This window comes from Mesoplodon mirus, assembly GCF_964341445.2.
Source record: "Mesoplodon mirus genome assembly, chromosome: 10".
NCBI lineage: Eukaryota > Metazoa > Chordata > Mammalia > Artiodactyla > Ziphiidae > Mesoplodon > Mesoplodon mirus.
This window is the reverse complement of record NC_138986.1, coordinates 38,818,212-38,845,497: the sequence shown is the minus strand read 5'-3', so window position 1 is coordinate 38,845,497 and position 27,286 is coordinate 38,818,212. Positions and strand designations below refer to the sequence as shown.

General features: G+C 38.5%; 1 protein-coding gene across 2 annotated transcripts in view; it reads left to right on the top strand.

Annotated features, from left to right (window-relative positions):
• PKIB (cAMP-dependent protein kinase inhibitor beta) overlaps positions 1–23,719 on the top strand; it is a 101,826-nt gene extending 78,107 nt beyond the window's left edge. For both annotated transcript variants that reach the window (XM_082633590.1, XM_082633589.1), the window contains 2 exons: positions 18,113–18,289; positions 23,447–23,719. In XM_082633590.1, the coding sequence (XP_082489716.1) occupies positions 18,121–18,289; positions 23,447–23,514 (237 nt within the window). In that variant the 5' untranslated portion in view covers positions 18,113–18,120 and the 3' untranslated portion in view covers positions 23,515–23,719. The remainder of the gene's footprint in view (positions 1–18,112; positions 18,290–23,446) is intronic.
• Positions 23,720–27,286: the final 3,567 nt, after the last annotated feature.

Sequence of the window (27,286 nt, the reverse complement as noted above, 5' to 3'; positions counted from 1 at the left end):
CTGTTACCTTGATTTATTCTGAGTAACTGTGGAACAAGAGATTCCCTGAGTTCTTTACCCCAAAGGGGGCAACTCTTAGGTCATGGCCTAAGAATTTGTAAAAATGTATAGATGGCATCAAATGTCGATTGCCTGAAGTGTGCCAGTTGTACTGACTCTTGGGTCCTATCTTTTATCAGGGACATTTTGGTTAAATGATGAGAAGGAGCAGCTCTCCTCTGTGCTCCATCAGTTATCATGGTGGCAACAGCATTAGTAAAGTGTACAGACTTCCATTGCTGTCCATTCAGTTCATCCTCGAAAGGCTCCCCAGGTATCAAAGGACTCTGGGATAGAGGTGACCTCTTCTAGCATAGTGGTATTAGTGAAGGGACTGAGAACAGGGGAGGCCACCCCCTCCAACAGATGAAATGTGCCAGAAGGCCCAGGTGTGACTCCATCTTGTAGCAAGGAAGGCTCAGGAGCCATGCCTCAAGCTGTTGAAGTGCTGCTTGGATAACTCAAGGCATAGTGGGTAGCTGGGTACAGAGGGTTGCAGGCTCAAGGTTTGTGATAGCCTCTATTTCCAGAAGAGGCCAGTATGTGGCTATCCTAATGGTGTATAGTGCAAGGCTGAGAAAGGCAGTTTCTTGTGTCAGAAGTCCATGGGCAACTTACAACCTTCATAGGGGGTCCAGAGACTCCAGGAGGCAAGAGAGGAGGTTGCTGAAGCTACAGTAAAGAGGGCTCTGAGGGCACAAACTAGAGTGCTTGTTGATTTCAATTTGGACAGATTTTTAGAGCTTGTTTTGGAAGGAGTCCCCTCTGAGGTAGGCTAATTTAGAAGAAACAGCATCAAAGACATTAAGTAAAATTTGTAAATGAGGAATATGCTGCCTCCAGCACCTAAAAGGGGCTAAAAGTTGTTGAATTTGTACTGACCTTGTGGTTGTGAGAGGGTCAATACCTGTTTCATGACAATGTCAGAGTACCTTCAATTTACCAAGTAACTTTCAGAAATTTAATGGAAGTGGCAGGGCCTTGCACTATGTGTGGGACAATGGTCCATCCCCTTTTGGGGAGCTCCTTTGTGAGTATTTGTATGTCTTTGATGAGTATGTCAAACAAATCTCCTTGGAGGAGGATGTCATTGATGTAATGTCATATCTGGAGAAAGGTGGATACAGTTAAGATCTTGCCTTTGGAGACTGTGTGCAATGGTAAGGATGCTGAAGTATCCCATGGGTATCCTTGTAAAGGTGGATTGTGTCCCTTCAGTGGTAAAGGCAAACTGTGGCTGAGAGGCTGTTGAACTAGGCATTGTACAGAACATATTAGCCAAATTTATAGCAGCAAAATATAGACCGGTTGCTGATTGGATGGAGTCAGCAATTTTAATAATTAAGTTGTTGGATACAGAGGCCTTAATGGGATGGGACCATGGCTTTACAGTTGCAGCAATCCACTATGGGGCACCATTCTTTTGTTCCAGGTTTAACAGGCCAAATAGGACTGTTAAATGCAGAAACAGTGGGAATAACAACCCTTCACTCAGTTCCTCTTATAAAACAAGTTTTAATACTGGAAGACCCTGTTTTAAATTACCTTGAGTCATATTAACTATTTTAACTGGGGGAAGGGGTGGGGGAGGTCATGGGTTCTCATTTTGTCAAACCAATTTGTAAGTGTCAAAGACTTAATTTAATTTTCATTTATTTTTCATTGGGTCAGAGTATCCATGCCCATGCCCAAGGGATATTTTAGAGTGACGAGTGCTCTAACCATGGGGAATTTAAGCAAGACAAAGTTCTGATGGTTAAGGTGAAGCATACCTATTTGTCCTCTTTTATATTCAGTAACTCCCATAGGTAAATACCCCATTATGGGGGATACGATGTTTAAATTAATGGAATTTCCAGGTATAATTGTAATTTTAGCCTGAGTATTGGTTAAAGCCATAAACGTTTGCCACTTGTTGAACTTCAGCAGATATTAGAGTCAATTCAGAGCCTATATGGAGAGGCACAGAAGGCAATCAGTGAACTTCCATCATTTGCTATATAAATTCGTTCAGTAAATTTTGTATTTTCAATTGGGTCAAATTGTGGGCCTTTGTTTTAGGTTGTTTTTTTTCTTAGTGTCCTCCTCCCTGTATCCAGGTTTCTTTCTTTCCTTATTTTGTTTATCTTATTATTGTTTTTGGTCACTGGATATACTTGGGGGTGGGGGGGATCCTCTCTACCCTGATTATATTTATAAGTTGCTTCCTCCAGAGACCCTCAAATTAGTATTGACAGAGTTAGCAATGGTTGATTTATATGATCTAAAGACCCCGGGCCTACAAAATAGTGAGAGGCCCGCGCACCGCAATGAAGAGTGGCCCCTGCTTGCCACAACTGGAGAAAGCCCTCGCACAGAAACGAAGACCCAACACAGCCATAAATAAATTAATTAAATAAATTAAAAAAAAACAAAAAAACAAAAACAAAAACAAAAAACAACAGTCTGCTAAAAAAAATAAAAAAATAAAAAAATAAATAAAATAAAAATAAAGACCCCGGGCCTAGATTGGGTTTGAATCTGGCACCACAAGGGCACCATGAGTATTTCCCTATAATCCCAAGAATTAGAATCTTTGTTGCAACAGACATAAGCAGCAGAGTGGTGCGGGAAGAAGTGCTGGCCTACAACCCAGACTTGATGGATCAAAACCATCCTCTCTCTGCTACAGTCCCTTTCCTATCATGTGGGCTTCCTGTCTTGTTTTTCTTTTTTTTCCTCTGTACAAATTTCCTGGGAATATTTTGGGTTTCTAGCCATGTAAAGTTGAAGTTTTCAGCTGTGTCTGCACTATCACCTGTGGTTCAGGCCTTCTGGGTGGTTATGGGGAAGGTTCAGGAGCTTAATGGCCTCCCTCATCAGTGAGCATCTCTTCCTCCAGGGAATGACAGTATCCCTTGGATAAGAGTCCACATCTAGTAGAGTCATTTTGCCTATGACTTGGATGGAGACCATAAGGCCCATGATTGCAAGCTTAGCCCTTTGGTCTTCTGGAAAGCAGGAGTGCTAAGCAAAGCCTAGGTGCATTGGCTATGGGATTTACATTGGGAGAGCAGTTGAGTACCAAATGCTCCTTCCTCCCTGTTCCCTTTTTTTTTTTATCAGCCCCTGGGCCATAGACCACCATGGATGTGCACCTCGATAACCCTGGGGGTCAGGAGAGCACAAGCAACAGCGGCAAGGGAAGCAGCAGCACAGGAAACCAGCAAGGTCACTACCCTTTCGTGAGCAAAAACATCAACCAGGATGCCATGCTTAATTCTGTGTGGGGTGGCAGCCTCCTTCTTGTTACAGACCTCACAGAAGTTTGTCTCTGGGCCTGTTCCAGAGGTGCACAGTTACAAACGATGTCTGTGTAGCTTCTCCAAGCAGCCAGTGACAGTCACCAGGCTAGACTCAGTGACCTAGCTTGACCTTGGTAAACAAGAGAAGCACTGACTAGTTATCGTGCTGCGTTTTCACTGCCTTTACAGGTGGGAGCCTCAGAGACCAACTGCCAAACACAGGCTAAACCTGACAGCACCATTGTGCTGGGTATAGTCAGTTAACAATTCTATTATACTAGTACACAGCACCCTAAAAGGTAGGATAAAATATTTTCAAAACTCTTTTTAAATGAACGTTTGTATTGGCAAATAAGAGAATACTTCATAAACCCAGAACAATGAGAAACCACGTATCTAGAGGCAGGTGAGTACTGTACTCAGAGGCTTCCCTGGGTTCCCTAGTGACTCACAACTTTTGTTTTAAAGAGCTGTGATCTGCGGACAAGGAAAGAAACTTTTAGGACCCACTCAAGTTGGGAAATCAGCATAAGTTTTAGTCTGTTCAGTAGGTAATATGGCAAAACCCCTAACCTTCAAAGGAAGACAGTAAGAATACTTGCCGGTCTTGGCATTGCCTTGGGTGGTAAAGAGGAAAGGGCTGTCCTGATCATTTATTACCAAAAGTGGAACCTCACACAGGTTTGCAGCTCTGTAGCCTGTCTAGTCTGAAAAATTCCATGCTGAGAATTTAAAGCTAACGAATTTGGTAGTTCTCCAGACACCCAGTGGAGGCAAATTCAGAGCCTGTGTAGAGGAAAATACTTTAAGTCAGGTCTCACATAATTTCAAGGAAAAAGTTTTAAAAAACATGAGCTTACAACCCAAAATCATAGAACATGTAGGGAAATAAGCCACCGTGAGAGAGATTCTACATAAACAATAAATAACAGGATCAGACTAGTATAAAGAATTCAGATATTGGAATTACTTATATAGCATTTAAAAACATAGATTTAGTATATTTGAAAAGAATAAATGAGTATATTTAAATTATGTGTAACCAAGGAATAAGATACTATAATACAATGAAGCAGACTTGAAAAAGAGCCAGATTGTCTAAAAATGAAAAATATAATAAGAAATTACAACTTGGTGCATAGCTTATACAGCAGATTAGATGCAGATGAACTCTTAATATATATGTCTAGATGTATATTTATTTATTATAAGAAGTTGGCTCATGCTTTTATGGAGACTGAGAAATCCCAAGCCCTGTAGTCAGCAAGCTGGAGACCCAGGAACTGATGGTATAGTTCTGGTCCAAGTCTGAAGGCCTGAGAAGCAGGAGAGCTGATAATGTAAGTTCCAGTCAAGTCTGAGTCTGAAGATAGGGTAACATGTATGGATGTCTTAGAAAACATTCAGGCAGAAGGCGTATTCTCTCTGACTCAGCCTTTTGTTCCATTAAGGCCTTCAGTGGATTAGATTATATTGGAGCAGGCAATCTGCTTTACTCGGTCTATTGATTCAAATCTTATCCAGAAACACCCTCATAGACACACCCAGGATAATGTTTAAGCAAATATCTCTCAGTACCCTGTTGCCTAGTCAAGTTGACACGTAAAATTATCCATCACAATCAGCAAATGTCCTGACGACAAAAAAGGGATAAAGGAGGATAGTATCATGAAGTGCTTGTAGAATGTAACTTCAACCTAGAGTGGTATACCTTGCAAGAATGAAGATAAAATAGTTTTTTTCAGACTTGCAAAAACCAATGATCATCCCCTGCAAAAATTCCTAAAGGCTGGATTATATACAGGAAAAAGGGGGAATTATGTGACAATTGCAATGTGCAAAAAAGAACATTGTGGAACTATGTTATTATGGATATATAGAAGAATGTAATTCTTAAGACGTGCTAAAATATTAGACATGAAAGTGTCGTGTTAGCAGCTTGCTTTCAATTGGTTGAACGAGGATTGTGTGTGTGTATGTTTAGAGAGAGATTAAATATAGCAAACTGTTAACAATTGTTGAAATCAAGTGGAGGTTATACCTTGTTCTGTCAACTTGTATGAAAATATTTAAATACAAGATTCACAGGAATACACTATAACTTGAAGCCATTTATTTACTAATCCTAGAATTTTATTGTATTCATATGTAGTCATATATTAAGAACCATTTTTTCCATGATTGACAATCTTCCCATCAATATCTAGTTTCCTGTCTGTGAATCTTCTAAGTCCACCAACAATAGTTAAACCCTTACCATAGTTACAAGAGACCACATTAGTAGTTGCTCCCTTTGTCACAAATCAAGGAACCATATGTATATGTGTCTATTTCTGGAATCTCTATTTTATTCTATTTTTCTATTTGTCTATCCTTGAAGAATACCACACTATCTTAATAACTCACATACTGTAATGAATTTTCATGTCTGAAAGTATAAATTCTGAAACTTTGTAATGAATCTTCAGAACTGATGGTGCCCTATCTTTTTTCTTCTTTTTTAAAAAAGAAGCTATTTTTGGTCTGTGCATTTACAGATACTTTTTGTAAAGAGCTTATCCCTCCTATTATGGTGGGTTTGCTTACAGATGTCCCTTTTTAATAGCCTTCTAATCTCCTTCACTTCAGTTTCAGTTTTTAAACAACGCATCTAGTACACATCCTTATTATGTGACTTAGAAAGTTTCATGGTTCCCCAGGGCTCACAGGAATAAATACAGTATCCTTTATAATAGAATTCATTTCATTGCAACTTGGGTTCTAGTTATGACCATGGTCCAACTTATTTTTCCAGCTCTATATGGCATAATACTCTATAATAGCCCATGTTTCCTTTTCCTTTATTTGTAATTTGCCTTCTACGCTCCCATCTTCATGATTTAGCTAAAGATTTCTTTGGCTTGGTAAAGCTTTTTTATTTTCTTTCTACCCTCTCAAATATTAAGTGTTCCACAGCTTCTGTGAAGTCTCTTCTTAATAGCCCCCAACTTCAATAACATTTCTACATTTTATAGTATTTTCATTTATACCACTTATTTAAATATATCATATATTGACTTCTATTTTTACATTTCTTTTAATGGTGTGTATTTTATTTGTATATTAGGTCACAGGCTTTTCCAGAGTGAGGACCTTGTATTATGCTTGTTTTGTGTATCCCCACTGTGTCTATCACAGTCTTTAGTCTTATTTGGCACTATTTACCCAGAATTCTGCACCGAGTTAAGGATATATTAGATGCTTCGTAACAGTTGGTTGAATGAAGACTGAGTCTTTCTTCAACAAATATTTGGTGAGGTGTAATAGAAGGAGCAAGGAATGAGGTGTCAGATATTGGATTGACTGTAAGTTCTGTTACGGAAAAACCCAAATGAACTTTTTGGCTAACCCAATAAAATGGGTTCTGGTTGTGCTCTGTCACTTGCTAGCTGGGTTGCTTGTAGCCAAATCATTTTACTTCTATGATCCTCAATTTCCTCACCTTTAAAATAAAGACAATAATGACTTCCCTACAGCACAGAATCTCATAAGCTTATTCTCATTAAAAGGCTTTAAAACAGTACTCAACACATGTTTGTGCCATTTTTTTTTTTTTTTTTTTTTTCGGTATGTGGGCCTCGCGCTGTTGTGGCCTCTCCCGTTGCGGAGCACAGGCTCCGGACGCGCAGGCTCAAACGGCCATGGCTCACGGGCCCAGCCGCTCCACGGCATGTGGGATCTTCCCGGACCGGGGCACGAACCCGTGTCCCCTGCATCGGCAGGCGGGCTCTCAACCACTGCGCCACCAGGGAAGCCCTGTGCCATTTTTAATATTATAAAAATCTTCATTATAGAAAATTTGGAAAACACAATCAAGTTCAAAGAAAAAGATAGAAAACATTTATAGTAATACTACCTAGAAAGGACTACTGCTAAAATTTTGGTGTATTTCCCTTGCCATGTTTTTCTGTGCATATATTTTTAAAATTAATATTATGTGTATATATAAACATCTATGTATAGGTTTTTGAACATTTTTATTTGTATGTCAGTTGAATATATTTTAGATACAATTTTTCATGAGGACTTTTTCTTTTGAGCTTATATAATAAATAAATATAATAACAGAATCTTTTTATTTTTAAAAAGTTTTCTATAAAAGTTAAATGCATCCATATGAATAATTTTACTTCTATTAACTTAATTGTAGGTTAATACCAATATACATAATTTGATGAACAAAAATATTTCAGTGGTATGATTTTTCTTTCTGAAGTATTTGCTATTTGGGAATTTGTTTTGCCCGTATGACCCAGAAAATCCTCAAAATAACGTTAAAATTTTTGCCACTGTGATTTTGATTGAATATTGGGCTTAATAAAACTCTACAGTGATTTCTTCTCCTGTGAAGAAAAATAAATTACTGAAGAGAACTTAGAGAACAAATCATAGCTTGAAAAGGCTCAATTATTTTCCCCCTTTTCTCAGTTGGAAGAAAAAGAAAAGATGAAAATTAAATTCGTTCAAAAAGGCACTAAGAGACATCCCAAAGAATTTTTCTTTAAATTGAGGAAATAGAAGAAAAAGACACTACTGGAACTTTTAAAGTTGTGTACACTTACAAAAGCCTTTTACTTATATATTAACTTTATTCAGTTTAATTAAGGAAAGGTTTGTGAATGATTTCAGTCCTTAGCCATGTCCCTTACTTTTGCTATTGCATTTGGCTTTTGGCTATGCATATTTTATAGTCGGTATACATCCTGAAATTTTAGCTTTCTAGAAATTTTTCTTTTTTCAAAACTTTTACTAAAAATTTAGAATTATCTTGGCCTGGAAAAGATTGTAGTTTTAAGATATAATAGCAACATGATATAAAATAAATATAATCTAACTTCAAAATACATACTTATAAGATATGTATGTGATATGCTTGTGTATGTGAACACTGAAAACCTTCTGGAAGGATATGCACCAAAATTATAACAGTGCTGTCACTGGATAATGGGATATAAGGCAATTTGTTTTCTCTCTTTTATGCTTTTCAGAATCGTCATTTTACCCCAATAATGAACATGTATTATTTTCATATGCAAAAAGAAAAGAATTCATTTTGAAAAAGAAAAATGAAAAGATAATTGTTCCATTCAATAAACTAACTTTACACAGTACCTACTAAGTGCCAGGCATAGCTTTAGTGCATAGATCAGTGAAAAATCTACAGAAAGCCTTTGTAGAGTTTACATCCCAGTGGAGGGAGACAGTAAACAACAAGTACAATCCTAGTAAGTTATAATTATAATATGTGTTGGAAGCTACTAAGAGCTCAGGGAAAGGAGAGAGAGGCAAGGAAGCTCAGGAGCTATGGGTAGGAACACCATTTAATGGGGTGGTCAGGACAAGCCTCACTGCGAAAGCAGAGCTCTCTCACATGATCTTTTGCGACCCTTCTATCCTCACCATATTATGTCATTATGTTGTTACTCAGATGAAGAATTCTTTTTCAGGCATCACGAAGAAATTGAGAATTTCAATCCCATATTACCTATTAAGGAAACACTTAGACAGGGTTTGTGCTGAAAGTATATGCGGAGTTCACCTTCTGGGAGAAACTCTCTAATGAACAGTGTAAGGTAGATGTGGCTTTCTGTGACAGGTGGCTTATCTGGTACAGCTGTTGCACAAAAGTAGCCAACTCTGAGGGGTGTGTGTGTGTGTCTGTGGGGCTGGGTTGGTCAATGGGGAGGTGGAAGGGAGGTTGTAAATAATTTTTTTTTAATGTTCTTTCTGTTTTTAAACACCAAGTTTCTGGCAAGGTCTCAGTGTTAATCTCTTTTTGTCTTTGTAACTCACATCATCAGAGGCTGTCTCCAGAGCCACATCAACACCATAGTTTAACAGGGTAATTGATGTTCATAATGATAATCTATTATAGTGCCTACAAATTAATATGACTGATTTCTAAACAAATTTCATTTGTGTAGTTGTTAACCAAGCACATTTATATTCATTAGTTCGGTTCTAAGGTAGTAGAATAGGTAATATTGATCCTACTTCTGATAAATGTGGAAACAATGAACTGAGAAGCCTTGCTGGAAGTTGAAAGTCTATTAGAAGGCAATGCAGGATTCAACATCAGGGATGTACACTTTTAGGTGGACAAACTTTTCATTGCTCCATATGGACTGCTTAACAAACATAAGGACTAATTTAAAGACACTCATCCCAAGGGTGTACTAATGTAGTTCAGTAATGCTGTCGCTGCTCAAAACTACTTTGAAATCTTCAGAAAACTTAAAATTCAGTTTTCTTCTGAATATATGCAAATCTAAATTACTTAAGGAGGCTTTGAAAAGAAACTGAAGTGCAATGAAAGAGATGGGCGAACAAATGGGACACACAGTTGGTAATTAAGAACTATAATTAAAACTGTAAAATATAATGTTGCATTTTAAAAATAATATTTTATCAGTATATTATATATGAATATAAAATGAGCTGCACTTATGAAGTCACAAAAATATTTTGAGAGGTGGAATAAATATGTAGCTTCCTAAAATTCCTTTGAAGGATGTGGTACACATTTACATGTATAAATTTTTGTATGTTAATAAAAAGAGTTCTATTGTTTTGTATCACACTGCATTTTTCCTTTTGAAGACAGATAAGCATATATGCTATGAAGTTTTCTGAAATAAAAGCATGTAATTGAAAGTGTCCATGCTTAAGATATTGCTTTAAATTACCTTTAAATTGGAAGAGTAATTATGGGACTATATTTTGTCATCAGTGGGTCACTCTCGATAGTAATCGTAGGCAAAGAAAATAAGCCCAGAGGATAAAAGGGCTTTATTTTTCCCCTTGTTGAGCATGAAAATGGTAAAGGAGAATTAAGATGATAGGATCTGGTCTTTTAAAGTATTAGAGGATTGCATATTTGTACAAGGGAAGCCTGATGAATTATATGTAACTGACTTCAGGTTGGCAAGTCTATTCACAGCAGACATTTGGTCCTGTCCAAAGCTCCATGAGACATTTGGTCCATGTCTAAATATCCTTGAAATTTAGTTCTATACAAATCATCCATGAGCATATTTGGTCCATGCCAAAAGGTTTTGGACATGACCAAATATCAAGACCAAATAAATGTCTCCATGGATGTTTTGGAAAGGACTAAATATGAACAAATATCAAGGACCTTTTGGTGTAGAACAAATGTCTTGTGGATGTTTCAGACAGGATTGAGTGGTCCTGCATGCAAGGCTGTTGACAGTTTAATGTATATGGATCTTTTCCAGAGAGGACTGGTGTCTGGAGAGTATAACTATCCAGATGCCCTGGATGAGGGTGGTTCTATAAGAGTTTGTGCTTTAACTACTGTTCTGCATATGACTGTCAGTGTTACTTACACCTGCAAGGCATTGTATTTGCCAAAGTCCACAGCCTGCCTCCAAAGCTATTTTAATGTTAATGTAACAGATTTCATTTTAATATTTAATAATTGAACTTTCAGCTTTTATTAAGAATATTAATAATTAAAAACACCTTCACAGGCTATGTTTGCCTGCTCATAATTTATAGGTATCAGCTATTAATTAAACTTTTATTGAATTTATTGGACAATTGTGTCCCAGTCCATGTACCAGGCAGAGGGGTACAAAGCCATCTCTACTGTGACCACATTGGTCAGAGTTAACTTCCCCTTCTCCCCTTCCTTCTGATGTCATCAAAAGTCACTTGACATTTAAAAACCACTGTCTCATTAAAAGGGGAACCAACTTCTCAGGGTCCTGTGTTCACGGTGAGACAGGAAGGGTGCAGAACAGACCACATGAACCTCAAAATTGTATGATTTTCCTACCAGTGCAAAACTTGGGCTTCTGTGAGCTTGGAGAGTCTTTGTGCCCCTTTCAAAATATAGGAACACTTTGTGTCCAAGAGTGGCTGGAAAGGGCCAAGATAAGAAGTGGATGGCCTGAGAGCAGCCTCTCACTGGCACTTGCTTACTCATTCTCTGGGACCCTACTCAGAGGCTGTTTTCCCATGAAGTCTGGCCCCCTTCTCTCTTGTGGAGTTAACCACTCCTCCTCTGTGCGTGTGGAGGAGCTGCCTGCCATGCCACCGTCCCAGGTCTTCAGGCGGGGCGGGGGAGTCCTTACTGATTGTGGCAAATCTCATAGTGACTGTGACTCCCACGCTCAAGGAGGTTGCATGGTTTGCTGCAGTTAATCTTTTTCATCTATAGCCACATCAGCCTATATTATTATTCTAAGTGGCCCTGTCTTAGTATAGCAAGTGTCACTGTGCGGGAAAGGTACTCAGATTTGTTTACTGCTTTACTTGGAAGATTATGGGAAAACGAGTTTGACTTTGCATTTTGAATTTTTAGGTTTAAGCTGTCAGAAATTCTCTGTGATAAAAATAGCTTCCATGTACATATCAATATGTGTTGGAAGAATCTGTAATATTAGCAAGCAAGAACCTAAGCACGGAAAAAAAACGTGTGTCAACAGGCAAAAGTTAGGATTCCCTTTGGCTTGTACTTGAGGCACAGAAATTTGGAAGAATTTTTAAGAAGAGAAAGGTCTCTAAGTTAAAAAAAAACAAGTTTTATACATGTATACATTCCATGTAAGCTCTGTTTAGCCTAAAATTGTCTTGATACTGAGTTGAATAGGAGCTACATTAAAGGATTCACATTTTAGAGGTGGATACTTTTACTTTACTTCCAAAGAATAAGATTTAAGATCAAGAAAGGTAATTGAAAAGACCAGAATGTGTTTGATTTCACCAGACTATGGGTTCGTCTCTGTAGATTGTGAGCCTAGCACAGGGCCTGGCACGTAATAATTTAGTAGGAGCTTGATAAATGTTGACTGGATGAATAAATAATTATCTGTGTTCATTGGTCCACATTAAGAAGCAACTGTTATAGTTCTTTTACCTTGTTTGGAAGAGGTTTGCATATTCCGAAACAGAAAATCAAACCAGAGAAATCTAGCATAAGGTATTAAGATTTTGAAAGCTGGGGAGAGACAGATGATATATTTGGTTATCAGCTGAGACCGGTGTGTGTCTCCCTCCCTCTCTTTCTGTCTTTTGGCCGGAAAACCACTGACTTTCCAAAATACATGTTATTCTTTTGTTTGTTTACTTTAAGTGTTTTCTCAGATAGCCTGACTCATACTTCAGAGAACTGATTTAGAGGGTAAAGAGTTTATTCCAAGTCCTACGTGCAGAATGAGTAGTGGTTTCACTGAGGAGGATGACGTGACTGACATGGATGCAGAGATTAGAAAAAAAGGTATCCGCCTCCTTGTGGTCTGGGCTTCAATAATGAACTTTGAGAAAAGAATGAGTGTGAGCTAAGAAGATGGACCGTGTCAGTTGAAAGGGAAAGAGGTTGCAAAAATTTCTATTTGTTTATAATTATGCTTATAACATACTAACATACTCCTAGCAGGCAATTTTTAGCCCACTGGAAGCTGACTAGTGCTTTCTTTATATATAAATATATATATTTCTCCAGTGCTCCATTTAGCTTGAATGTCTTTGTCTTCTTCAGCTATGCTGGTGTTGCATTTTCATATTTTGGAGACTGCAAAGATCCTGGCATGTGTGTATATGTGGCTGTGTAATGGTATTTTGTTAAGGCATCCTGAAAATTGTGTATTTTCAGTAGAGAAGAAAGTGTGTCCCAGGCATTTGTAAATCACATTATCTTGCTATGGGCCATGCAAGGACTTCTGTGAAATCTCCCAATGTCCCCATGGTTTCAGCTCCTGTAAGCAGCCACAGGTGACAAAGCAGAACTCATACAAATCCCACTGCTAATTCTGTAGAAGAAAAAGAGGAAGAGTTGCTAGTGAGTCAGCCGCCTTGGTTAACAAACATAGACACAATTAGCTTTAAGCCCAGAAAATTGAAAGAACGTGGAAGTTAATCTCTCTTTTGTTTCTCTTCATAGTGTTTCCTCATCTTTCTATGGGTTATATATTGTTTTAAATGTCACAAAGCATTGAAGAGAGCAATTCTCTCTATATGTATGTATGTATGTATGTATGTATATATATATATATATATGTATATATATATATATATATATATAATATGTGTGTATATATATTGACTGCATATGCAATCAGTGTTGCATAGGATAATAATAATGACAAGTAGAATGGCTAGTTGGGGTAGTGAGAGACTTTCACTTGAAGATATACTATTTTGGGTAAAATTATCAAAATGTTACTTTAGAGACATTCAGTGTTTGAATACCTGTGTATTCATAATTTTGCCAGGTGAATGTGTTTCAAGTCCTTTATATATTATTTTAACACATTATTACAAGGTAAAATATGTAAGGAGATACCAACAGTGGTTAGTATTCTCCTTGTTCTCTCTTAAATTCCAAGCTAGAATTTTTATTCTTTTTACAAAGTTGAGATTACATTACATTCATTACTTTTTCTCCTTTCCCCTCATGCTGTAAATATTTCTTTTTAAACTTGCTTTATTTCACAGTGTGTCAAGAACATATCTCAGTAAGTAGATCTGACTGGATCTAACACATTCTTTTTAAGAGCCATATAAAATTCCATAATATATATGGTTTATTCAATCATTCCTTTTCTGATGGACTTCCAGATTATTTCTAGTGCTGCAATAAATTTTCTTACCAAGGGATTAAAAGAGCCCAGTTAAGAATCACCCTATGCATTCAGACTGTCTTCCCAGTGATCTCTAAGTCACCGGCACATTCTGTCAGGAAGATCAGATGACTTCACTACAGAAAGCTCCCTGTCCCTACAGCCCTGTGGGTCTGGGCTGGGCAAACTATCCATCTTGTGGTGGAGCCTGACATCCTGGTCACTCAGCATCAGTGACAGGCTCTGAAAGGAAGATGGTGCCTAATAAGAGTTTGGAAAAGGACCAAGGAAAGCTCTGGAGTAAAGTAACCTGTTGCTTGACCTCCCTGCCTATCCAGTTTTGTTTTGATTTTAAAATGGTAATTAATGAGTATAATGTTGACAAACTTTTAGATGGCTTGTGATGGTCTTGTTTTCTAACACCAAGCAACAAAAAAGGACTCATTTAGAAAGCCTATGCCAGAAATAATAGTATAAAGGCAAAAGCAAAAACTTTCAAGATAGGAGCCAATAGCAAAGAAAAAACTTGGAGCCCAGAATGTCTTCTTCCATGTTGATGGCCCACTCTACAGGCCACCTTTTGGAAGTTTTCTGTCAATATGCAAATTCTAACTCAGTACTCCTTTGACAAATCCCATTTTGCTAAACATAAAATATATAGCATTCAAGTTTTTTTTTTTTTTTTTTTTTTTTTGCGATACACAGGCCTCTCACTGTTGTGGCCTCTCCCGTTGCGGAGCACAGGCCCCGGACGCGCAGGCTCAGCAGCCATGGCCCACGGGCCTAGCCGTTCCGTGGCATGTGGGATCTTCCCGGACCGGGGCACGAACCCGTTGTCTCCTGCATCGGCAGGTGGACTCTCAACCACTGCGCCACCAGGGAAGCCCACATTCAAGTATTTTAAAGAGTGTATCTTAATATTCTTATATCTACTGTTGTCTTCACTTTTACGATTTTGGACTATCAGGACAGTAATAATCAAGGTATTCGTGGAGCTTCTCCTCCAAGCTTAGTATAGTTATCTTCTTTGCAATTACATAGGAAGATGCTTCACAGAAATAAATACTTCATCATAGCCATGGCTTTTGATGTGATGTTAGTTGGCTGGGGACAGAATGGGGGCCTGCACATGGGGTCTGTTTCCAAACTGGTGTCAAGTACTCCTCACGAGCTATAGAGAAGCAATCTCTAATTGAAATTTGTGTGTCATGGGGAGTAGTGCAGGGGGCTCACAGATAACCAAACATTCAAGCCAGAGAGGAATACCTATGAAAAGACAGGGAATCTCTTTCTTTTTCACACACACATATATATACAGTTGACCCTTAAACAACATGGAGGTTGGGGCACCGACTTCCATACAGCCAAAAACCTGTGTATAACTTTACAATCCAACCTCCATATCTGCAGTTCCCCATCTCTGGATTCAACTAACTGTGGACTGTGTAGCACTGTAGTACATGTTAATTGAAAAAAATCCACATATAAGTGTGCTTGTGCAGTTTAAACTGGTGTCATTCAAGGGTTAACTATATAATTTTTTCTATTTAAAAAGTAATGAAAGGCAGAATCTGAAGTAGCTGTTGTTTGGCTGTCTATATGTATCACCAGGATTTAGAAAGATAGTTTTGTGGTAATCCATGTCATCTTGCTTTCAGAGTGAACTGAAACTGGATTTGCATCCTTGTGTGTTAGGTTAGCAGTTGTTCAGCTTAAAATAAGTCAGTTAACCTTTCTTAGCCCCAGTTACCACAACCATATAGTGAGGGTTATTTCTCACTACCTCACAAGGATTATTGGGAGGTTTATCTGAGATAATAGATATGGAAGTGTTCATGTAGTATTGAATAAATTCTGGTTTCCCTTTTAAAAAACTCAAGAGGTCTTTCAATAGGAAGATGTTTCTTGTTAGGACTAAGGGGGTTACATAGGAGGTGGTGGCGTAAATAAAACTTAGTGAGAAATGAACAGTGATGCTGGTAATCAAACATACGGTTTTATAGTTACAAAGAGTTTCCATGTTCTTTATCTCATTTGTTCTTCACTAGAATTCTGTGACTCAGTCAGCTAATGTTTATATCCATTATATAGGGGAGGAACTGTGACTCAGAGAAATTAACCAATATCACCTTGCAAGCCTGTAATGGAGTGTTCTTTTTGACTAACAGTCCAGTGCTCTTTACTTTATGTTGTCAATACCAGACAACTGGCCAATACTCAACAGTTAGAAGTCCAAAATTATGTCTGAAAATCTAGCATTGTTCTCAAATCGTCCATGATTCCTGCAAAGATGAGACCATCTGGGGAAGTAGCCTAGACTCTACTCCTGGACTCCTGAGGCCCACACTAAGCTCGATGTGCATTTCTTGGTTGCTATGGACCAAAGAAATTGTGTTTCTAATATCAAATGCACAATATTTTGTGACTGTTTCACTTCATTTTTAGCATTTCCTGAATTGCAGTTAACTGATTGGAAAGGGCTCCCTTCTGAGGTGAAAAGTTTGGTTTGCTTCGTGTAGGCCAAGGTTCATATATTTCGGCCCTCAAGTATCACCAATGAGTATCTCCATCTCTTGGTTGATACTCAGCACATTCTGTGTATGATGTTATCTATCCTTGTATGTAAACCTTTTTTCTCCCCTTGGAGAGTACAAGTCCCCTAAAAAGGGAGAATAAATCATTCCTCTGTACTCTCAAGGCCCCAGCTGAGAGCCTAGCATTTAATGGGTTCTCAAAAAAAAAAAAAAAAAAAAGAAAGTTTTCTGCTGCTTTTAAGGTACTCTTCAGTGTTGACTTCTTAGGAAAGATTCATTAGAAAACTTCATATAAAAGAGAGGGCTAGGGCTTCCCTGGTGGCGCAGTGGTTGACAGTCCTCCTGCTGATGCAGGGGACGCAGGTTCGTGCCCCGGTCCGGGAAGATCCCACATGCCGCGGAGTGGCTGGGCCCGTGAGCCATTGCCACTGAGCCTGTGCGTCCGGAGCCTGTGCTCCGCAATGGGAGAGGCCACGACAGTGAGAGGCCCGTGTACCGCAAAAAAAATAAAAATAAAAGAGAGGGCTAGTTTTAGAATAAGCAATGTCTGCTACCTCCCTCGCTGTATAGTGAATGGTCTCTTGAGAATTCTTTCATAGAGGGAGACAATTGCTAGGAAGATAAAGGATGCTTAGAAAAGCACTAGTTATTACCATGTCCACTTGAAGGCAAGAAAAGGTAACACAGGTTCTACTCTCCCAAACACGGACATGAGTCTATTGAAAATTAGGTCTGAGACCAGAGCAGATAGAGATACACAGCTGCCCCTGGGGTAAAAAGCCTTTGAGATAAAGTTGAATTTCTGGGGCTTCCCTGGTGGCACAGTGGTTGAGAATCTGCCTGCCAATGCAGGGGACACGGGTTCGAGCCCTGGTCTGGGAAGATCCCACATGCTGCGGAGCAACTAAGCCCGTGCACCACAGCTGCTGAGCCTGCGCGTCTGGAGCCTGTGCTCCGCAACAAGAGAGGCCGCCACAGTGAGAGGCCCGCGCACCGCAATGAAGAGTGGTCCCCGCTTGCCGCAACTAGAGAAAGCCCTCACACAGAAACGAAGCCCCAACACAGCCAAAAATAAATAAATTAATTAAAAAGAAAAATCTTTCCGATGACAGTGAGCTCATTTAAAAAAAAAAAAAAGTTGAATTTCTTATTTCTAAAGAGTAAGAAAAAAGTGTGTTTTGTTTGGTCCTTACAAATTATTGTGATTTGGTTTCAGCCTAAGCAAGCACTACAAGCAAATACTGGCAGGCAGAGTCTCCACAGGAGTGGCCAAGCAAGTCAGTTTACATTTCCTTCTAAACCCTCCTTTGGCTGATCCACCCATAGAAAAGCAGAATAAAAGGCAAGAGATTACTGCACCCTAAAGCATCCAAGTGGCTCCTTTGTCTCTGAGGTTACTTATAGCAATCTGGCTCACACTGAGGCCTTCCTGCTTTATTCAGTGAGTGTACAAAAGTGCAAATAGAAGCTCCAGGACCTTAGCATAGACATAGATGCAGGGTACGATCAATGATTAGATATTCAAAGCTTCAATGTTGTTGATGTAGCCATGCCTTTTAACCCCCACCAGTGTGAACATGGACCTTGGACTAGGCTCATCCTCTTCTTCATGTGCACATTCTATTTGTAGATGTTGCTATGAGGACAGATTCATCAAAAATGACGGATGTGGAGCCTGTGGTCAACAATTTTGCATCATCAGCAAGGGCAGGCCGCCGGAATGCTCTACCAGACATCCAGGGTTCAGCTGCCACGGGCGGAACCTTGGAGTTGCCCCTCAAACGAGAGGTCCTCTCCGTGAAGGAAGGTAACACTCAAAATCCTCTTAATCAAAATCTTCTTAGCAGCATTTCTCTCTTCTTCATCCTTCCCTCTGGAACAGTCTCCCTTTTAACTAGTTAAGTTTGTTTACTAAAGCTTCTCAGCTTTTGTTTAAAGCTAAGTAAATTTTTTTTCAGCCTTTCTAAAAGTGGACTTTTCCTCTTATTATCTCCTAGATTAAATGTGGAAACTGAACACTTATTTATTCGTTGGCTGTGTATAGTTATGCACAGGGCTAATGATTGGGAATACAAAGGTGAACAAATACAATCCATTCCTTCAAACAGCTTACAAAATTTCTTGAGAAGCTCTCAGAAATAAAGTCATTTTTCTTTTGCCATCCATTGGCAAATCACTTTGGAAGCTTCTGCTTCATTGTAGTATTCTACAGGCTCTTCTATTTCTCATAGCTAAGAATAGGTTTATTATCAACTAGAGATGGGAACTTTAAAAGTTGATTATTATTTAATCAGTGGAAAAAGTTGAATTCAGAAAAAATGAGAGCTATCAAACCAATGAAGGAAAATCTTGGGTCTTTTACCCTGTTGCTTACATACAGTTCATAAAGCTTCCAGCGTTTAGTCTTGTGAAAATAAATATAATAACACTTACAGTAAAGTGTTAAGAGTCCCTTCACTTAAAAACATTCAAATAGCTTAAAGAGAGTTTTAGTACCAAGCCATTACCAACATACCTGTGCTTTGTACCCCATTTTAGACTTCAAAGTGGACTCCAGTGTGTGTGTAGAAATTTATTACTGGTGGTATTGAGGCAAGAGAGAGCTGGAAGCTTCTGCACCTCCACCCTATTCATGTGAGCCCTAGAAGAGGGCTCTTAGTTCTTTGCTTCAGGAGGTGACTTTCTACCTGGTAAAATTACAAATGTTCCTGGTATGATCTTTATGAAATACTTATATCCTTCTCAGGCCAGGGACTGTGGCCAGACCTTGGAGTCCCACGGTTAGCTCACCTTTTTCTAAAAATCATTGTATGTATCATAAAGGGTACTAAAGTAATAGTAAAAAAGTATACACGTACATGTAAACTATCATAAGATAAAAGAAAAGATGGAGGAAATGAAAGAAGAGGAATAAAAATATGTGTAATGTTTTTGGCCTTTTAAGTTAAAAAATGTAATCTGATTATCAGGGCATGGTATTGTTGTGGAAGAGCCATCCTCAACTATCGAGGTAGAGAAGATACGTTACTTGTTCATGTAACAGGCTTAATTAAAGTTGATTGCCCCTAAACACACACACAAAACCTTAATGCTTATTGACATTATTTAGTTAAACAAAAGAGAACAAATACACTGTAAGAAAGCTAGTAGTGTCTTCATTTTATTGTGTTCACTGAAGAGACCATTATCTGAAAGAATAGTGTTTCTATTTTTATATTTTTCTTTAAATCATTTTGAAATAAAGTTGAAGGTATTAACTAAGAAACTCAAAATGTTAAAAAGTGAATCAACATAGTAACACCGGACGTTAAAGAATACACAAAAGGAAGTAAGTTTATGTAGGTAGATGGCATAGACAATGTGTCACTAACAAAGCTATACATAAATAGCTTTAAGGTCTATCTTCTTTTTTTATTAGCTAAGCACAGACATTAAGGATTTAAAATGAATAGTTTTCAATTGCTAATAGTAGCAAAAATCTAGGGCCTGTCTCAGACATTATGATTTCAATGTTTTAGTCATTTAAAAATAGAAATTCTGGGACAGATCTGCAAGTTTCCCTCAGATCAATCCTCTTTCGTTTTTGTTTTTTGATATTCTTAAGTGGGAAGAAATCTAGGATCTCAGACATCCTGCATCCTGTGTGAAATTAACCTGCCTGAAACCTTCCTAGTTTATAATCCATCTTAGTCTATCCCTTACAAATTGATAACCATGGTAGGGAGGACAATGATGCCCTATAACATATCAGCAAGAGGTGACAGAGGGTAGAAACTTAGGAAACTGTAAATGTCACAAAGGGCCTTTCTCACCTCCCACCATCACTAACTATTCATTTGATCCACCATTCAACTTAGTGCCAAGTGCTAGGCACCATTCTAAAAGCCGGCCATATAGTAGTGAATAAGACAGACATAAACTCTTACTGTTATGCATCTTATATTCCAATGGGAGAGTTAGAGTGTAAACAAATAAATACGTAAGTCAACAGTGATATGTTCCATCAGAGAATTAAAATAGGATGCTGCGTTAGAGAGTTACTGGGTGGCTACTTTAGACTGAAAAATTCCAGATGTCCTAACTGAAATCTGAATGGCAACAGTAGGTTTTGAATAACAACTGAATGGTCCAGGCACAGGAAAATCAGAGGGAAGAGCATTCTTTGCAGAAGGAGCAGCTTGTAAAAAGCTCTTAGAGTGGAACAAGGTGGACGTGTCAAGAAGCATAAAATCTGGCCACCATGGCTCGGAGGCAGCGGGTAAGAGGGAGAGCGGTAGAGGTGACACTGCAGAGGAGGCAAGGACTAGATCTCTTAGGGCTTCAGAAACCTGGATGAATAAAGAGGATATTATTCTAAATGTGAGGGTTTTCAGCAGGGGAGTGATGTTCCTGTTTGAATATCCACTTTGTTATGTGGAGAATGGATTGTAGAAGAGAAATAATGGATATAGTTGAGTTAGGAGGTGCAGTCTCCATTAGGAAATGTTCTGGGGCCAAATGAAACATTCAGACTCATAAGACCACATCTGGTGCCAGTCTGCGCAGAAGTATACAGGTTTAGAAACACAGCAGGCCAGAAGGGCTGCATTACACCACCTCCTTCTGTGGAAGTCCTTGCAGCGAACCACGTAAGCAGTCCTGGGGGCCAGTCTCTATGCACCTCCACCCCACCACTCAGAGAACTCAGGTTCTCACCTGAGAACTCAGGTGCAAGGGGACAAGATCTGCACCAATGGGGGCAACGAGTTAGAAGCCCCATGTCCCATGGGGGCTAATACTTTGTAACAAGTCCTTGGACACTGCTTCCTAACTTCTCTGCAAGGGACATGCTCAGTTATAAGTGTCATGGCATTTACAGAATCCCAGTGATATGGTTTCCTACCAGGTATTTACAGTTATCATATAGTTTCTCTCAGTACAGTTGTACTTTACCATTTGGGTCATTTTTACCATACACTTAGTAATCAGGCTGACATTCCACCTGAATCCAGTTCCCAGGGTAACAGAGATAGAAAATTAACCCCAAGTCAAATTTGTCCTTAGAGAAGGGTAAAGGGCTTTGTTGACTTTACCTGTGGGGCACTTGCCGTAGTCCAGTGAAAGACGATGGCTCTGAGTAGGCAGTGAAGATGGAGGAAGGTGGGTGGATTTGGGATATATTTTATAGGCAGAATTCATAGGACTTGCTGATGAATTGGAGGTGGTGGAGATGACTACAAGTAATGAAGAAGAGAAATGGAGGATAATTCCTGGAGCAGCAGGGTAGATGGTGATGCCATATACTGAGAAGGGCCAGCATGGACGAAAAGCAATTTTCAGGGTTAGAGGAGTGATATCTGCTTCCTGCACATTCCATCTAAGAGGCCTATGAGACATTCAAGTGCTGTCAGCTCTACTTTCAAAATTGGTTCAGAAATCTGCCATTTTCTCCTTCAAAGATCTAGTCTCTTGGTACCTCTTCAACCCCATTTTCCATCCTTTCTTTCTCTGCACAGTCCCAATTGCAGTTCTTCCTGCACGTTGCTGCCTTTGACCTTGACGTTTTCTCTTCTTGGAATGCTCTTCTCCCTGCTACCCAACTAGCAAACTCCCTCACCCCCTCAGGTCTTTACTCATGTGACCCCTTCTCAGTGAGGCATTCCCAGCCAACCCTATCTAAAATTGCAACCTTCAGGCCCCAAGACTTCTTGACAATTCCTGATCTTTAATTTCCTCTGTAGCACTTCTCACTTCCCACATGCCACTCATTTTACTTATTTTAGTTATTGTCCATATTCCTCACAAGAAGTTCCCTGAGAGCTGGAATGTATGTTTGGGTTTTTTTTTTTTTCACTGCTTGGTACATAGTGCTTGAAAGTTGGAGAACTGAATGGTCTATCAGATTTCTTTTCAAAGCTGCCATTGATGATTTTGGCGGGACCCATTTTGCGGAAGTAGTAGAAACAATAGTTTTGTTTTAAAATGATGACAGCAAAAGATATAATATATTTTAAAGGATAAAAGAAAAGCCAGTAAGTGGAGGAATTGAAGTCAAAAGAAGGCCTTTGTTAGTTTGAAGATGGTAGTGACTTGAGGAAATGAAGGAGCCAGGAGAAAGAGCAAAAGTCAGATGAAATGCAGGGATTAGAGATGATCTTGAGAGTGCTGTTGAGGCAGAAATGGATAAGATCCTGGATTATGAAGAAATTAGACCTGGATAGTAGGAGCAGCACCAGGGCCAGCCACAAGGGTGTGCTGGGTTGGCAGCTGCACAGGGCCTCGGGCTCATAAGAGGCTCGCCCTTGGTTTTGTTCTACTGTTGCTGCCTTGAAATTTTTCATATTTTTTGAATAAGGGGTGCTGTGTTTTCACTTTGCATTAGGTTCCAACAACTTATGTAGTCAGTCTGAGGAGCACATCTTCCATTGTAACATGGGCAGAAGGAAAAAGTCGAGACTGCAAGGGATTTTAGAGGTTTGGTAGCAGAAAGTTGAGCTTATGTGATCTGATTGTTTGACTTTTTTTCCTGGAAGTAGAAAGTGCGATTAAGTCCTAAGAGCAAAGGAGATAAAAAGTGTGAGGAAGCTAGAGAGAGTGTGATCCAGCATCGAGAGATGGAGAAGGGCAGGGTCAGTCAGTCTGCATCCAAATTGTGGCTCTGTCACTAGCTCGGCGACTTTGGGCAAGTCACTTAACCTGTTTATGCTTCAGTAAACTAATCTATAAATGGAGATTGTAATAATACCTTTGAAGGCCACCTGGCACATAATAATTCTGGAGAATAGGAGAGAAAGGTAACTAAGAGACAGACCCATATCTCTTTCCTTTGTGTAGTTTCTACATCTGCACTGATGGCAAAGTATGTCCTAATCAAGTAGAAAATGACTAGGGTGCCTAAAGGAAAAACCAACTGTTTTATTCCAATATAATACAAAGTAGATTTCAGTATATTCTCTATATGATGGAAAACTATTTGTTTTTTTAGATGTGAAAACGAAAGATAAAGAAACAGCACAAGACCAATTGGAAAAGCCCAAAGATGAAGGAAAATGAAGGCTCATTACCTATCAAAAGTGCTGAATTTCTGCACATTGAAAGACTTAGTGGCTCTGCTTTCCTGAGATGTTTGATCTGGTAGTAACTATGGTAACATTGCTGCCCTAAGCAACATGTGTGTACTAGATAATGTTGTTGTGACGCTACTCACTTGGATTGCAACCGTGATGTCCAGTGTAGGTTATTAAAAGGCAGATTACTTCCGAATTGCACCCAAGAGAGAGGTTAAGAATGCATGGTCACTTAAATACATATCATTGTCTATAAACCCAACAAAATCCAACGTTCTCTTTTGGATTTCTTTAGCCAGATATATTTTTAATTCCATTTTTATGGTGATGGGTAAATCATTTCTTGGTAAATATCAGCCAAACACTATTAATTTAAAACTTCATGGGATTTGTAGGAAATTGTGGTTTTGGTGAGAAAGAATGATAGAATAGTAAAAAATGCATCAGTAAAAGTATGTTTGTTTTTATCCAAAAATACACCATTTCTTTCTCAAACCTTACAAAGATTTGGAAAAGTAGTAAAATTTGACAACTCAGACATCTCTAGGAAGTTTTTGTTTGATGTATTTTGCTTCTAGTCTCTGCATACTGATTTTTCATGTGGACTCCTAAAACAGAAAATTTGTGATGAGTAGTTTATATGGAATATGCCTATTAAATGAATCTCGCGATCTTCCTTAACTTCAGTGTGTGTGTGCGTGCATATATTTTTCTTTAATGTGAATTACACAAAACACTTTACTAGTTGCTTTATACTGTCCTTTCTTATTGTTAGGGCTTTTGTGTATGTGACTTGTTTCTAAAATAATTTCCTCAGGAATGCAGACATTAATTTTTATATCTTTCCTAAACTAGCTAACATAATAGTAAGCACTTAAGTATTTAGTGAATGGTGTAGGTAGAAATAGCAAAATACTTACTTTTAATATTTATTTAAGTATATATTTTAAAAGGAATGAAACCAAAACCAAAGCTTTAGTAAATTTTGATTTATTAGACATTTTAGGAAAATCATAGAATTCTGAATTTTTAAAGAAAATCTGACTAATGAATTTATTTTTATTTTCAGATATATATGCATGCCATATTTTATTTGATTGTTGATTTAGGCCATGTCTGTATACAGTAATCAAATAAACTCTTTCACTATTAAAGAAACTTCTTACTGACACAAGTCTTCTTCATTTTCTCTCCTATAGAATAACAGGTGAAAAACAGTGACACATTTTAGCAAGGGAAGTTAATAGTCCTTGCGATATAAAACACCTCCTGCTTCTCATTTCATTGACAAAGTTTATCTTTAAATCTGAGAATACACCAAAGGGGTAGATTTCAAAAATTCTTGTTATAAGTTCTTAAACATAAATTTTTCTTTAAAAAATAATCAAAAGTAATATTTTGGGTGTAGTACTAATTTAACATTCAATAAAATGTCTTATAGCCATTAAAATTAGGTTTCTGGAAGTTATTTAATGACATGATATTATATAATCAGTATAAAGAGGAGTTAGGGTAGAGTTTTCAAGTTTGGGGGGAGTAGCAGTTTTGCCTTCTGGAGGACATCTGGTAACATCTGGAGACATTTCTGGCTGCCATTAGTAGGGAGGGGGCCAGGGAGAGAAGGTGCTACTGGCATCTAGTTGGCAGAGCCAGGGATGCTGCTAAGCTGCTAAGCATCCTTCAGTCCTGCAGGGCAGACCCTCACAGTGAAGAACTATCTAGCCACGTGTCAATAGTGCTGAGGCTGAAAAGCCCTGGAATAGAGTGAAACTGTCAAGCATGTGGATTTTGGATTCAGATGACCTGAGTTTGAATTCTAGCTCTGCTACTCATTACCTGTCTGATCTTGGGCAATTTACATCATGTCTCTAAGTTTTATCCTCTTGGAATGGTATTAATAATAGTACATACTTTATAGGGTGAGTGGAAGTAGTAAATGCAATAGAATATGTAAGACACTTGGCTAATGTCTGGCAAAGAATAATTATTCAATCAATATTAGCTATCATCATCATTGTTTTTATTCTAGATGTTTTTGCCATTATTTTCTGGTAGTGGAGGTGGTGGGCAGCTGGATTTGTTAACTTGGCTATCTTCTGCCTTCCTCTGTGGTTTCACAAACATCCCCAATCTCAGGGCTGGGAGAAGACACTCTGATGGAAATTGACAATTCATGGTAATTACCACATTAGTGCCTATTCAGTCATGCTAATGAGCCACTGACAAGTGATGAGTATTACCTTTTAACAATGAGTCACCTCCCTAGTGTTTTATGACAGTTACTGACACAGAATTTTGATTCAGTATTTAAATGAGTAGTAACGTGTTCCACGAAAATGTAGAAGAGGAAAAGTAACAGATCTTGAGTCATAGTATTTATCTCTCACTTGGAAGATATTTATCTCTCATTGAGAAGACCAGAAATGAAGCCATGTCCCTCCTCATCGTTGCTAGTAATGACATATATTCTTAATCATGTATATCCTGAATCACTTTTTCATCACAACACACATAAACGTCTCATTTTATACATGTAATATTTTGTATTACACAAGGTATCAGGCTTGTTGAATATTTGCCAACAAAAGGATTTTTTGGCTGAGAAGGAATCCGGACAAAGAAGAATGAGAGGTCGGTAGTACTTTAAAGACAAAATTGAATTGGCCAAACAACTTTAAAAAAATCAACCTCTTTTAGAGAACCTATAGTATTTTGTCATAGCAAGTAGCCACTTTTAACAAAGCCCCTAGTTGGGGCTCATTAAAGAAAGTCTTCATGCTCATTCTTGCTATTGTCTTTTTACAAGTCACTTGCTTTAGTCAATAGCTATAAAGTCTTAATACTGTCAGAGAAACGAGGACAAAAGGGGCAATAGAACTATAAAGGGACTATATGGAAACTTGACTCTATACATAAGAGGAGAAAGAGCAAAAACCATTCTGTGTCATGTGCCCAGAGATTTTGTATGTGTGCGATCTGGACTGGAAAGGCTTGAACCTTCTCAGAATGTGCGTGGCTACAGGGAGAGGCATCCTCTTTGCAAGAGGAAACACTGCATTAGCTTTCGGTTTTGCCAGCTCAGATGGCTTGGGCAGCTTGGGCAGATGATGGTGGAGAGAGAGAGAGAAAAAGAACAGAGAGGGAGAACAAGAGGAAGAATTACCGAAGCATACTAGCCTGTTGCCTTATCTGTGGAACCTGACACCTCAAGTTCAAATTACAGCTCTGCCATTTGTGCTCATGACTTCGGTTATTTTACTCTCTGTGTTTCAACTTCTTCACTGTATAAAATGGTGAATTATTATGAGAATTAAATGAGTGAATACCAGTAAATTGCTAAGGAAAGTGCCCGATACATAACAAAAGCTTATTATTAGTTATTATCATTATTAATTGCATGAGCATAAAGGGTGGTGGAGACTTCAAGGTGAACGCCCTAGGAGGTCTGTTGACTCTTTCTATGTTATTAACCCAGGTAGATTTTTCTGCTATTCCTTCACTCTCTTTTCTTTCCATGAGCAGTACCTCCTTAGCTAAAACTAGGACTGATTTATCAGAATGCACTACAGTTTTTTCCAGAGTTACTCTTGATGACTCTCAGAACATCGAAAATCTGCAGCTATTTAAAAATGGAAGCATTGGCTCAAACAAAGGGCTAGAGGATGTATTGCTGCTACCTGTTAAAATCCTAGAACAGATTGCTCATTGAGCACACAGTAATAGGAAAAATTATTATTATTATTATAGCCATACTTTGA